Raw genomic sequence first — 13,220 nt, forward strand, 5'->3', positions numbered from 1 at the left:
TAATAAATTTTTAATCATAACCAATCGTAACCATAAATCCATAAAAATTGATCGAAGAATTGATTGATGAATTGAAAAAAAATAATCAACTGCAATTGGTCAATTTTCTTATAGATTTATGATTAAAAGTTTGTTACGTGCAACGACTTTTAGATTGTTTTTAGATTATTTTTGTTTTTAAATTATCTTTTTTATCCTTTTTTGTAAATATCACTGGATCTCTCAGGTATGATGACAATACGCATGCGCGAAAAGTGCGTTTCCAGCAATATTGTAGTCTGAAAACCATCGTCTTGATATTAAGTATATAAAGGACGTCGTCGTAGTAGTAATGTACTAGTTGATTGTTGCATCCTTGATAGATTTGAGTGAGTGATTTTGCATAGAAGAAAGTCTTTATAAACAATTGGATTAATAAACTTGTTAACATAACATTTATATTAAATAGGTAATTTAATTTATATGAAAATATGCTTGCGCTAAAAGATTACGGTAGCAGCGACGAAAATAGTGAACCTGAAAATGTTGATCGTGCATCCACGTTTCCTAAAGATAAATTCACGAGTAATCTGCAAATTTATTCGGCTCCGGAAGTCATACCTACTGTAAGTATTCACCGTTCAATCCTTTCAATCCGTTTCAACCATTTTTGATTTTCCGAAAGAGGTTACTTTTGAGGTTATTTTCAATCGTATTATTGTCATTTTATCTTTCCTTTGAAAAGAGATGAATAATCGTTTTTATCGATAATTATTTAGGGAACGGAATTATGTATAAAACACATAGATCCAACTGCAACGGAAGTTTCACATAATCCAAAGTATGAAGAACTTTTTGGTCCCGAAGTAGGACCAGAAAATCCATTTAAGACGCAGCAGCAGCGTGCCGCGAAAAATATGCTGTCTGGATATGTTGAACACGCACATATAAGCGAATTTCAGTTTGAAAATCAAAGACGAACATTTGCCAGTTATGGTACATATCATGTGAAGTTTATATTTAACATATAATGATTAATGTTCTTTTCCCTCATGATTACATTAAACAAGTATAAATTCTGTGATGTAATTTACATGAAATAAACTTTGAAATATTTATTAGAAAAAATTTTATTTTATAATTTCTATGATGAAAGATTTTTTATAAAAGTAGAATTGTACAAAATAAGTATATCGAATTATATTGTATAAATTATATTGTATAAATTAAGTATATTGAAAAAAGTTATATAAAAAAGAAGAATAAAATATATCTGTGAATATCTGAAATGTTTAAACTAAGTTTATTTGGTAATTAAGTTTTTGTTGTATTTTTAGGATATGCACTTGATCCAACTGTAGATGGTAGTGCAGATGAAGGTAGAGTAATAATTGGTGCAAAAGAAGCTGCAGAAGAATCAGGCGGCAAGACAGTTTTCGAAACTACTACTTTAAGACCTGCAGATAAACGAAAAAGGCATAGAAACAATGATCCGTCGGACATCGAAGGTTTCTTGGGTCCTTGGGGTGGTTATATTGATGAAAAACGAGTTATAAAGCCAAGCGAAGAGGAAGCTGCTGAATTAGAAGAAATCTTAGCCAAACGTAATAAACGAGGAAAACAAACAGAGGAGAAACCACTCGAGGAGAAGACAGTATTACACAGTAATGTCGACATCTGTTTTTAATAAATATGTTATTGCAAATATGTATATATATATATATATATATATATAATAAATAATAGAATTGCTTTTTATATAGCAATCTTTCAGGAAATAGCATTATTAAAACTTGAAATAATTTAAAATTCTTCTATAATTCTTAATATTATGTATTGATTTGAAGTAGAATTTAATTAAGATATTTAATAATTTTTATATTGCAGTCAAAGACAGTGTGGATTATCAGGGACGCTCGTTCTTACACGCACCTCAGGATGTAGGTGTGAATCTCAGATCAGAATCACCACCCGATCGTTGCTTCTTACCAAAAGCGCAGATTCACACATGGGAAGGTCATACAAAAGGCATCTCACAAATTCGATGGTTTCCACATACAGCGCATTTGTTACTATCTTGTAGCATGGATTGCCGAGTGAAGGTATTCAATGTGACAATTACATTAATTTATTTTGTTAATATTTTTTACTTGTGCTAACATATGATAATGTGTGCATAGTTGTGGGAAGTATACAAGGATAGGAGATGCGTTCGTACATATTACGGACATCGTCAAGCAGTACGAGACATAAGTTTTGACAATGATGGCAAGCGATTTTTGTCAGCGGCTTACGATCGCTATGTGAAACTTTGGGACACAGAAACAGGAGCATGTATTAGTCGCTTTACAAGTAGAAAAATACCGTACTGCGCCAAATTTAATCCCGATCCAGATAAACAACATCTCTTTGTAGCTGGTACCAGTGATAAAAAAATTATTTGTGTAAGTAAAAAAATAGATCTATCAAAAATAGTATATTTTTTATTTAAAATTTATAGTAGCACGAAAATGATCTCTTTTTAAAAATGTTGATGATCGACGTGAAAATAAAATATAATTTATATTTCATTAAATAAAAATAAATTAATATGTTGTGTGTTACAGTGGGATATACGCTCTGGTGAAATAACACAGGAATATGATAGACATTTAGGTGCTGTGAATACTATCACTTTTGTTGATGAAAATAGACGATTCGTCACAACCAGTGATGATAAAAGTCTACGAGTTTGGGAATGGTATGATTCTATTAATTCTTATAAAGTGTTTCCTGTTAAAATGTAAGATCTATCTATTGTTAAGAATATATTTTTGTTTTTATGTAGGGACATTCCAGTAGATATGAAGTACATAGCTGATCCATCCATGCATTCTATGCCAGCGGTAACACCGTCCCGAAATCAGAAATGGCTGGCTTGTCAAAGTATGGATAATAAAATCGTTATATTCTCAGCGTTAAATAGATTCAAAATGAATCGGAAGAAGACGTTCACGGGGCACATGGTCGCAGGATACGCTTGCGGTTTAGATTTCTCGCCAGACATGAGGTAATTTATATAAACATGTTTTTTAATAAATATGCAATATTATTTTAAAAAATTTGATTATTTTTATACAAAATAGTCAAGTTTTTATTAAAATATTTATATCGATATTTACATCTTATTTTAGTTATTTGGTGTCGGGTGATGCAGACGGTAAATGCTATATATGGGATTGGAAAACAACGAAATTATACAAAAAGTGGAAAGCACATGATGGAGTGTGCATTGACGTATTGTGGCATCCACATGAACCTTCTAGGCTTGCTACTGCTGGCTGGGATGGTAAAATCAAGTATTGGGATTAAAATATTTTCCAATAAATCTAGCCACAATTACAATCAATCATAAATATCAAAGATATTTTGTATATTTGTAAATAATGAATATTAATAATTAAAGAAAAGATAAGATTTTTAAATGCTGATTAATTGTCAATTTTAATGTATGAATGACGAATGTACGACGATGTACGTGTGCTTTACAGATTATACATACATAATTCAAGTTATTTATTTTAATTAAGAAAAATCTGTTCTTTTAATTCTCAATTTCTTTATTACCTCAGTTCGCCGATTCCTTATCCAATCTTGAATTGTCACAATGATCACCGGTGAACACATGTAATCAAACTTGAGATTGTTCAGTAGAAGACTCGTCATTGCCATAACTAAATTATGACAGTACGCGATATGCGTAACATACAATCCATTGAATCCTGTTATCTGGCGACACGAATATACTCACCATTATTTAACATACCGCTTGTCTCCAACCCACCCCGATGCCAATGAGTTAGCAACCCTGCTCCACGGATATGGATGTGAAAAATCAATAGTGCGCGCGTCAGTGTATACCGTACGCTGTCGTGCGATCGCTCTCACGTTTTAGCCTCGATTGGAAAATTATACGTAACGAACGTACTGCTGAGAATTCTTTATCCGTATCGAATGCCGAAAGTACTCTGTCCATGAAATTCTTCGTAAATAGTAAACATTATGCAGGCGGCAGGTATTCGTCAAGACTGCAGATGGAAGTAGCGTTTATTATCACGCAATAAAGCGGAAGGTAAGTTTTCTGTTTACATGCACACGCGTCAGGTGTAAATCTGGAGATCATCTGGCACATATTGTTGCTACTACGTTCAACTTATTCCGATAAATTTCAGAAAAAACAAATTCTGAATTTATTAAGAATGACAAACATCCAAAAATATAAGTGCACATATCTTCTTTTTTGAACTGTTTTCTTATTTTAATATATATTGTACGAATAAATGAAATAAAATTATTTTTGAAAAAATAATAGATATGATTATACCTGTAGGTTTCATTTCTAGAAATATGTCTAGAAATAATTTTTATAGACTTTCATTAATAGTGGCTCTTTACAATATGTTGAATTTATGCTCCTAAAAAGATTGAAGGAGCAAATATATGTTAATATATATATATATATATATATATATATATATATATTTTAATATTTAGAAATAGTTTTTATGAAATATAGTGACAATATATTGAATTTATATTTTTCTAAAAAGATCAAAGAGGAAGACGTTAATAATGTACAAAGAAAATATGTGGCATGTAAAAATGAAATTATATATATTATTGAATTATTTGGTTGGGAGATAAAAAAAATATAATTGGAACATTAATGTACAGGAAAAAGCATTTCTGGAGATGATGGACGGGCCCGGATTAGGATATTCATATCATCTCCCATCAGCTGGTTGGAATCTCAAAGTCAGAAACGCATTGTCGCAATTCAGTGATCTTTTCAGCGAATTTAACAAATATATCGCACCGGCTTATCATCATGACCGTTGCGAAAGGTATATCAAAAATTGCTCAAAAAACAGAGACTGATATAAAAGCTGTTTTATTAAATAATACTTTACTGCAAAATCCAATTACATCTTTTTTTATTTTATCTTATTTTATCTTATTTTATTAACAAATAAGTATAAATAAGTACGAATTTATTGAATATACGAATTTATCAATCAAGTAAAAAAATTTTTTAATCAATTTATTATAATATTCGTGACATTTAAATAGAAGATATAGAATACGGCTATATTCACTCAATTTGTCCGAATTTATATGTATGTATTTATATGTATATTGTTAATTTTAATTCTCATACACATTTGCCATATAGATCCGTACAGATGCGTTTATATTCGATGCACAAGAGGGAGTTCGTCATGGTGTTTGTTGCCTTTTTTGCGTGTTTTGGATTAGCAGTTTTTATCGGTCTTGCTGGTGAGTGTCAGAAATGATTACCCATTGATTTCGAAATAAAATGATTTGAGTATCGACAGCACTACTGTTATTAACCTCGCTATTAAACATATGAAAAAATGTTATTGTGTTAATGCGTTTCAAGGGCCGCCTATAACGTCAACCAGCGAACAGAAGGCTCATTTGAATGGTAGCGAAATGGCCACTGGTCCATTCATCATGAAGACACCTCTGTTGTCTACGTACAGCCAACAATTATGGGTGATTGCCAAGCTATCGACATCGAATACTGATGGTAACGTGTGATTTCTGATCATTTCATTAGCCCATGCTAATAGCAGAAAGCGTATGGGACGTAAAGTTTGTTAGAAAATGAGATAATTATTCTACATTTATTTTTTCATGTAGAAAACAATTTTTTCTTTCATACAAATATATTTCAAAAAGAGATATAAAAAAATAAAAGAAATTAAATGAAGATTTCTTGATAAAATTTACAATTACAATTGTATGATAATAAAATTTATATATTTTTTTGTATTTTTATAATTTGTTTTTTATTAATTTTAACCTATTTTTATAATTTTATAAATGTCAAATATTTTCAATAAAATAGATTAAATAAAAATTCTTTAATTTTTCGATAAAACTTCGTCTCTATAATTAATTGCAAGAATAAAAATTTAATATTGTATTTTTTATTTAAATTAATTTTATTTATTTTTTATAATTTTATTCTCAATAATTAATTATGATGACAATTCGTAGATGAGAGATATGACAAAGGATTCCAAGTTAGCGTTTCCATAGATGGTATCACTGCAGATCGCAAGCTCGTATCCGTACTATCCCCAGAAGCTGGACATAATCGGTAAAAACGTTCTTAAAAAATACTCTTAAATATCCTTGATGATTTAATAAATTGATAAAGACAATAATATTACAAATTTTGTAAAAAAAATTATTATATTTGATACATTTTTATTGCTTTGGCACGTGTAATGATGAATGAAAATTCTTTAAAAATTGTGATATATATTTTGAGCAAAATGCATAAATTAATAAATTAGCTAGATAAATCATAATAATATCATAATAAACGAACTATTATCGTTTTTCAGAACTAGACATTTGAAATGCGAGAGGCAATCTTGCGAAGAACTTGTTGTTGCTCACCTCGGATTCCTCGATTATAGTTACTACATAATCACTGTCCGCTTCCATGGACTTGAGAGCTTCCACCAGCGATACACGATACGAGAACTCACATTCTACGTCAGTAAGCACTGCACGAAATAATCACATCCGTTTGGACACGATTATCCCAAGACTCAAGTGTCTCGTTTTCTTTTTTTATGTTTCCTCTGCTTTTTCTTGTTTACAGTTTAAGAACTACAATCCAGCGTTCACGCAGATCGAAATCTGGTTCCGACTAATCTTTTTACTGACAACGTTCGGAGTAATGGTAATCTACGATTGTAAAATGCCTAAAAGATAGATGGGTTTGATATAAAATGGTAAAATGAATCGAAGGCTATTATTTTCTGAGAAATTGAATATTAAATAATTATCGATATTAGGAATTGGTTTCAAAATGATTTTATTATATAAAATGTAACAAAAACTTCTTTATCGTATCGCTTCAGAGTAACAACTGATTCGAGAATAAATTTTGCATTAATTAAATATAACATTTAAAATAAATTTTGTTGTTATAAGAGAATATGAACGATGTGAATATCCTTCTCTTCTCTAATAAAAATTTGTAACTATAAAAAATATTAAAAATATTAAGGTGGAGGAATTAATAATCAAGAGAAAAATTTTTATTATTCAATCAATCTCTTATCTCGATGAAAAGAAATTTGCAACTTTGGAAAATGAATTCTTTCGACTGTTTTTTAACTCCATTTTTTTTTCGTGAAAATTTAAAGTACGTTCTAGAAACCGAAAAGAAAAATGTATCGCTTTCAGTGCTGGTTTGGCCATTCGCTTAGAAAGTATCCGCTGCATGATTGGTCGATAGAACAAAAGTGGATCTCTATACTTCTTCCATTATTGATTCTGTACAATAGTAAGTTTCTTAAGATCATGTTTTTTTCTTCGTCAATACATCTATGTGATTTGCGACATTTTATCGAGCTTATATTTTAATCGAACAGATCCGCTGTTTCCCATGACTTTCTTGGTGAATTCCTGGGTACCCGGTATGTTGGATGCGATCCTACAAACGACATTTCTATGTGCCATCCTCATGTTCTGGCTCTGTGTCTATCATGGCCTTAGACAGGTATCATAAAAAATATTCATCAATAATTTTATAGTTAAAAGATTAGTGGATAAGTAAAGAATTAGTGGATAAATTCTTAGTATATATCTATTTATCTACTAATAGATTAAGAAAAAAATTCAGAGTCACATTTTTATTAGAAAAATAAAATATGAATATTTTATAAATTTTATCTTTACAAATATTACGATGCTGATTTAAAATAACATATTTATCGAAAATCGATATATTTAATATTAAGATATTAATACACTTTATTAGCAATTATCTCAATTAATTGTTTATTCTATCTGTTTATATAGAACGAGAGACGACTTATCACATTTTACCTACCCAAGCTTTTAGTAGTGGGTATGTTATGGGGTGCGGCATTGACCCTTGCTACATGGCTTCGTTGCACTGAACTGGAGGATCCCACATATAATTATGTTCTCGATACATCGAATTATTACGTAAGTCGATTATATTTAGTTATACAGATTATTACAATATAATGTTCAATCATAGATTATTATATGATACAAAATCTATATTATGTTATTGTATAAATTTGTGTTTTTAAAAATTAATTTATAACACGACGCGCCTTTTACGACATCAGCAACTCTGACAATTAGAATTATAAGGCCAGTCGCACATTTTGAGACGTGAGTCGAAATAAAGCCCGGTGGGACACGCCTGTAATCGAGACGTTCCCCAATTGCACTGATAAAAACGATCGCACCGGAAGGGATGCGGTAATAACAGCGGGCCCGGGTAATGGATCGGACATCGTGGAAAGGGTCGCGGGCAATCGTTCCAGGGTGAATCGCACCTGGCCTGCCAGGCCCAGTCGCACACTTGAAGAACGGGATTGAAGTGCAATTCCTCCGGGCACTCGAAGAGCATCGGCACGCCCCAGTCGCATTTGTAAAACTGAAATGATCATCAATTTATCTTCTTCACGAAGGAATCGAGCAGATCAGAATCGCATCGATAATTTTCTAATTATACAATCAAGAAGAAAGAGAGTGAATTAAACTCTCGATTATTTTATAGAAAAGTAAAAGTTCGCTGGATGGATTTCTTATGATTTATCTATTTTTTTTTCTTTTCTATGGAAGATACTTACCAAGCTACAATTAGTCGAGTGAGGCAACAACACCGGATGTTCGTGGTGTGCGAGCCCGGTGCACGGATTTTCCTCTTTTATTTCACTTCTATTCAGGTTTCTCACAATATTGATCTTGAGCTTCATCTCGCACATCGTTCCGGCATCGGGATCTTCGTGTACCTGATAACCCTGATCGCGTTTCTCATATTTCGTCAGATCTTCCGGTAACGGCGGACACAAGAGCTGCATCGTGCAGCTTGTTTGCAGTGGCTTCGGCTTGCTGTATTCTGCGATGTCTTTTCGCAATTCCATCGGACATTCGACAATCGTGTACAATCCGCTGATTCTTAGCGAAGCTTGTAGTATAATGATACTAATCGCTAAACGGGTAAACGGTTGCTTATTCATTGATACGAGCGACTTGATTAGCGGAAATTAAAAGTACCGAACGGACCTGTGTGAAGATAGCCCCCCCATTGAAGCCCCAACATTGAAAAACATAAAGTTTCTATAGCTCATTCGATTGCTCATCGTTTGCACATGTATGCACATTTCGAATTTTCGTTTGCACACTTCTAGTAAAAAAGTTATTAACAAAACAAATTTCGGGAGGGTGTCTCAAAGAAGCAAAACGAAAAATCGACCTGTTTGGCAATGTGCAAACGAATATCTATCAATTGAGCTATTTTTTATTTAATTTACTCATAGTTGGGAGGCTAGTGTGAAGATGACCCTCTGAAATTTGTTTTGTTAATAACTTTTTTACTAGAAGTGTGCAAACGAAAATTCGAAATGTGCATACATGTGCAAACGATGAGCAATCGAATGAGCTATAGAAACTCTATGTTTTTCAATGTTGGGGGACTATCTTCATACAGGTACCGAACGGTCATTTCTGTTTTCCAGATTAATATGTTTTTTCATGTATTAAAGATAATTTTTGAATTTTCTAATTTTTTATCAATTTTCTCTTTGTTCTAATGGAATAATAAAATAAAAAAGAAAATATTAGAAAAATATATTAATTTAAAAAAAATAGAAAAAGATCGCTTGGTATTTCTATTAAATATAATTAAATATAATTAAATCTAGTATTAAGTATAATTAATTATAAATTATTAAATATAATTAAATAAATTATTAGAATAGCAGTATAAGCTTTTCTTTATATTGTAAAGAAAGAGTTTCGGAATAATTATCAAATGTAGAAATGTAAAACATTTCTATTTTACTTGAATATCTTTTTACAATTTTACAGAGGAAGAAAATATATTAGTACTGACAAAAGTTAATATAAAGTTAATATAAAGTTAATATACAAAATAATTATTTTCTCATTAATTTTTTATCTAAACTACAAATATTATGTACTTAAATAATCTGGCATGTATTATAATATAGTTAAATTTATTTTTACTAAAAAAAATTGTCAAATTTTATATAATTAGTAACGCGTTTTTGATAGCTTATACTGTTTTCTTGAGAATAGGATTGAAGAAAAATTTAGAATTGGCAAATACTCACTGAATTGTCTCATAGTTGACAGGTCAAAGATAGTTTTACTGTGGCTGTTATGGAATTATTTCTGATGATTATATATTCGTCACACTTGCAGTTTTGTTCGTTTTATATGCGCGGATCTATTCGATCTCGATCCGATACTGTCACAGATCATTTCTTAACTAGTGCTAGTGCTTCTCATGTTGTACTTCCAAGATTGCCAGTTCTCGATCTTTATTTGGCATTGTATCGAAAGTGGTGTAGAGATCGAAACTGGCTCTGAAGACGAGCGACAGAAAATGTGACATTGTGATGGAGAAACGGTCGATAATTTATAGTAAATGGAATAATATAATCGTTTATGAAAGATATAATTGTATTAAATTTGTATTTTTTAACACACACGGTTTTTTTCAGGGCTTCAAAGTATTTTTCTTCACGGTGGGTGGCTTCTACATCGCATATCTACTGCTTCTTATATTAAAAGCGTACAGCGAACTACGATCCATGCCATATTTTGGTAAATATATTCTTCAATTCATACTAAAGCTTTTATTTAAGAAAAGCATAATTTTTTTTTATAATCTATTTGGAATTTTAAATGAATAATTTAATTATATAGATAATATTTATAACTTGAGCTGAAGACAGATGATATTTTTATCAAGTAAAAATGAATAATTTGATTAGATGATAAATATTTAAAAATTGAACTGACAATAGATAAGATTTTTATGAAGTAAACATTTTATTATTCGTGTTTGACATTTATTCAAGCAAAAATATATTTATCAGGTTCATTTTGTATGTCAAAACTAATCTACAACACTTATTGTTTTAACTAAAATCTACAAAGTTAAAAATAATTTTAAATTAGATGGAATGACATTTTCGACAATTTACATGACAATCTACAATTGCTTGATGATAAACATGCGATTTGTTTTGCAGATTTACGTCTGCGGTTTTTGACATTGCTTGCCGCGGTGGTCGCCGGCGTTTGTAGTTTAGTCACCGCACGTCAATTCGGAGCTGGTGTGTTGGAGGACAGCTTTGCTTCTCGCCTTTCGACTTATTACCGCACATCCGCGCAGTTCATGGCTCTTTACGGTCTCCTCAATTTTTATTTGTATACCATGGCATATGTTTACGCACCTGCGCTCCAGCAGGTCTATGGACAACGTGAGTGTCTCAAAGAAGCAATTATATTTTTAATTTTCGAATATCCCTTACCACTCGAATACGCAGTTATAGCAGCGATACATTTCGAAAGTAGTCTTAAGAAACGTGAGAAGACGCTAAGAATAAAAAAAATCAACATAAAAGATTTATTATATAATATTTATAGAAAAACATATGGAGAAAGATTCATATTAGTTATTTATGAGAATGTTATATTGTTACTTGGTATTCTTTTGTTATAACTTTACTTAATTATAAAGCACAATTAAGCATTATCATATAAAGATTTTATAAATGTCGTTGATTCACATTTTTAATTATTTCTTTTTCGGATGTACTGATAGTATTAACTTAAATGTACAAAACAGATATATTTTTCATTATTTGCGTTTAGAATATAATTTCTTTGTTATATTTATTGCAGATTCATCGATAACGAAAGATAGTCCTGCGTTTTCAATGTTCAACGATTCAGAGGAGGAAGTAATATACGGATCAGATGAGGACAGCCGACGTCCATTAACTCGCGCCCCGCGAAATGCAGAGGATAGTGACTGAAGGCCTTAAAGAAGATTTCATGTCTTAATTGAAAGATAGATGGATTTTCATTAAATGAAAAAGAAGGTTTTCGATTCTTGTTTCGATTCCGATTCGCAGTCATACTGCCGTCACATTAAAAATCGAGAAAAGCCAAACTGAAAGATGTAATTTGTTGAAAAATCAAATATTAATTTTAAAGAAAGACTTCGTGTCTCGTTTAGGGAATAAAGAAAGTTGCATATTGTATATAAAACTTGAATATATACTAATAATGTGAATTTATGTATTGTATTGTGCATAGAAGAATATAAGAATCGATCGAAAGGAAGAGATATGGAATGCTAGAAATAGATAAAAAATAGGAAAAAGAAAGGATTAAAAAAGTTTTTAAATGTTAGCAAATTTGAAGAATAGCATAGAAACAACTTGTTATTAATTTGTTTTGATTTATCTATTTTTTATAACAAAACTAAATAAGGTAGAATTTTATAAATAAATAAATAAGATATCGAAAAACTTATGATATTAAATTTTACTTTCACGATATTAAATTTTGTATATTCATTTATAATTATGAAATTTTAACATTTTTTTATTTAATGTTATTTTAGATATTATGTATTTAAAATGTATTTTTTACAGTGTATGAAATGATGTACACGTGCGTTAAAAAATGATAAGAAGGATAACCAAGCCAACTTATATTATGTTAAATACTCATAAGATATTACCATAGTTTTTATACGAAATGTACTGTTTGGTATACGTACAGAGTATAAGAATTTAAGAAAAATAATAGATATAATATCTTTACATACTAATAAAATGTTGCTATTATTATTAGGCACAAGATGTGCTCTTAAGAACACTGATATAAATATGTGTTTTATACCTGGAAATCCATTATATGCATTTAAACGGATTTATAAGGGAAACCGTTTTGAGAATTTGCAATATTAGATTCATAAATATTTCGTTAACAATAATTTATAATTTCTTACTCTCGTAAATTAATTTTTTAAACATAAAAATATGGCATAAGTAATTATGGCATAAAAGTCTATTATACAGATGTTTGTAAAAAAAGATATATATTTTGCGTTAACAGCAGTCATTTCAGATTATTATTGTTCACATGTCTAAACAACACTTGTACTTAATAAAGCAATCTTACAAATCATTAGAATATTTATTACTAAATGTACTGAATTTCATGTTTTCAGTATTTTGACCACTCTATTTTTACTGTTTCATTTTATTCTCTTTCTCTATCTTTGTTTCTTATGAATTTATCACATATGGATTAAAAATTTTTTAAAGCAAAATAAAAGAAACGAGAAA

At 30.3% G+C, this 13,220-nt stretch overlaps 3 protein-coding genes across 4 annotated transcripts; 2 read left to right on the forward strand and 1 right to left on the reverse strand.

The window, feature by feature from the left end:
• The first annotated feature begins 216 nt into the window (after positions 1 to 216).
• On the forward strand, positions 217 to 3,443 carry LOC105425242 (pre-mRNA-processing factor 17). 2 transcript variants are annotated; one of them, XM_011635925.3, is made up of 9 exons: positions 217 to 368; positions 449 to 605; positions 759 to 975; positions 1,317 to 1,643; positions 1,867 to 2,081; positions 2,160 to 2,423; positions 2,586 to 2,719; positions 2,807 to 3,028; positions 3,153 to 3,443. In XM_011635925.3, the coding sequence occupies exons 2-9, from the start codon at positions 471 to 473 to the stop codon at positions 3,328 to 3,330; spliced, it is 1,692 nt and encodes a 563-aa protein (XP_011634227.2). In that variant the 5' UTR covers positions 217 to 368; positions 449 to 470; the 3' UTR covers positions 3,331 to 3,443. The 2 variants fall into 2 exon arrangements, with proteins under 2 accessions (XP_011634227.2, XP_088929417.1); XM_089073291.1 differs by having other exon boundaries at positions 295 to 605.
• A 408-nt stretch (positions 3,444 to 3,851) lies between these two features.
• On the forward strand, positions 3,852 to 13,059 carry LOC105425241 (transmembrane protein 181). The gene is made up of 13 exons (XM_011635924.3): positions 3,852 to 4,090; positions 4,693 to 4,862; positions 5,192 to 5,295; positions 5,420 to 5,569; positions 6,043 to 6,145; positions 6,396 to 6,549; positions 6,659 to 6,739; positions 7,249 to 7,348; positions 7,437 to 7,564; positions 7,867 to 8,016; positions 10,575 to 10,677; positions 11,109 to 11,339; positions 11,764 to 13,059. The coding sequence occupies exons 2-13, from the start codon at positions 4,711 to 4,713 to the stop codon at positions 11,895 to 11,897; spliced, it is 1,590 nt and encodes a 529-aa protein (XP_011634226.1). The 5' UTR covers positions 3,852 to 4,090; positions 4,693 to 4,710; the 3' UTR covers positions 11,898 to 13,059.
• LOC105425240 (putative chitinase 10) lies at positions 8,011 to 9,201 on the reverse strand. Its single transcript, XM_011635923.3, has 2 exons — positions 8,676 to 9,201; positions 8,011 to 8,479 (listed from the first exon to the last, which is right to left on the reverse strand). Exons 1-2 carry the CDS (start codon positions 9,063 to 9,065, stop codon positions 8,162 to 8,164), a joined length of 708 nt encoding a protein of 235 aa, XP_011634225.3. The 5' UTR covers positions 9,066 to 9,201; the 3' UTR covers positions 8,011 to 8,161.
• Positions 13,060 to 13,220: the final 161 nt, after the last annotated feature.

Source organism: Pogonomyrmex barbatus, unplaced genomic scaffold (assembly GCF_055798465.1).
Source record: "Pogonomyrmex barbatus isolate J1 unplaced genomic scaffold, ASM5579846v1 scaffold1, whole genome shotgun sequence".
Lineage (NCBI taxonomy): Eukaryota > Metazoa > Arthropoda > Insecta > Hymenoptera > Formicidae > Pogonomyrmex > Pogonomyrmex barbatus.

Coding starts and splice junctions, on each gene's coding strand:
- LOC105425242 (XM_011635925.3), top strand. CDS start 471: ATGCTTGCGCTAAAAGATTACGGTAGCAGCGACGAAAATAGTGAACCT. Junction 606..758: donor CTCCGGAAGTCATACCTACT/GTAAGTATTCAC, acceptor ATAATTATTTAG/GGAACGGAATTATGTATAAA. Junction 2,720..2,806: donor AGTCTACGAGTTTGGGAATG/GTATGATTCTAT, acceptor GTTTTTATGTAG/GGACATTCCAGTAGATATGA.
- LOC105425241 (XM_011635924.3), top strand. CDS start 4,711: ATGATGGACGGGCCCGGATTAGGATATTCATATCATCTCCCATCAGCT. Junction 7,349..7,436: donor ATTATTGATTCTGTACAATA/GTAAGTTTCTTA, acceptor TTAATCGAACAG/ATCCGCTGTTTCCCATGACT. Junction 7,565..7,866: donor TCTATCATGGCCTTAGACAG/GTATCATAAAAA, acceptor CTGTTTATATAG/AACGAGAGACGACTTATCAC.
- LOC105425240 (XM_011635923.3), bottom strand. CDS start 9,065: ATGAATAAGCAACCGTTTACCCGTTTAGCGATTAGTATCATTATACTA. Junction 8,480..8,675: donor ACTCGACTAATTGTAGCTTG/GTAAGTATCTTC, acceptor TGATCATTTCAG/TTTTACAAATGCGACTGGGG.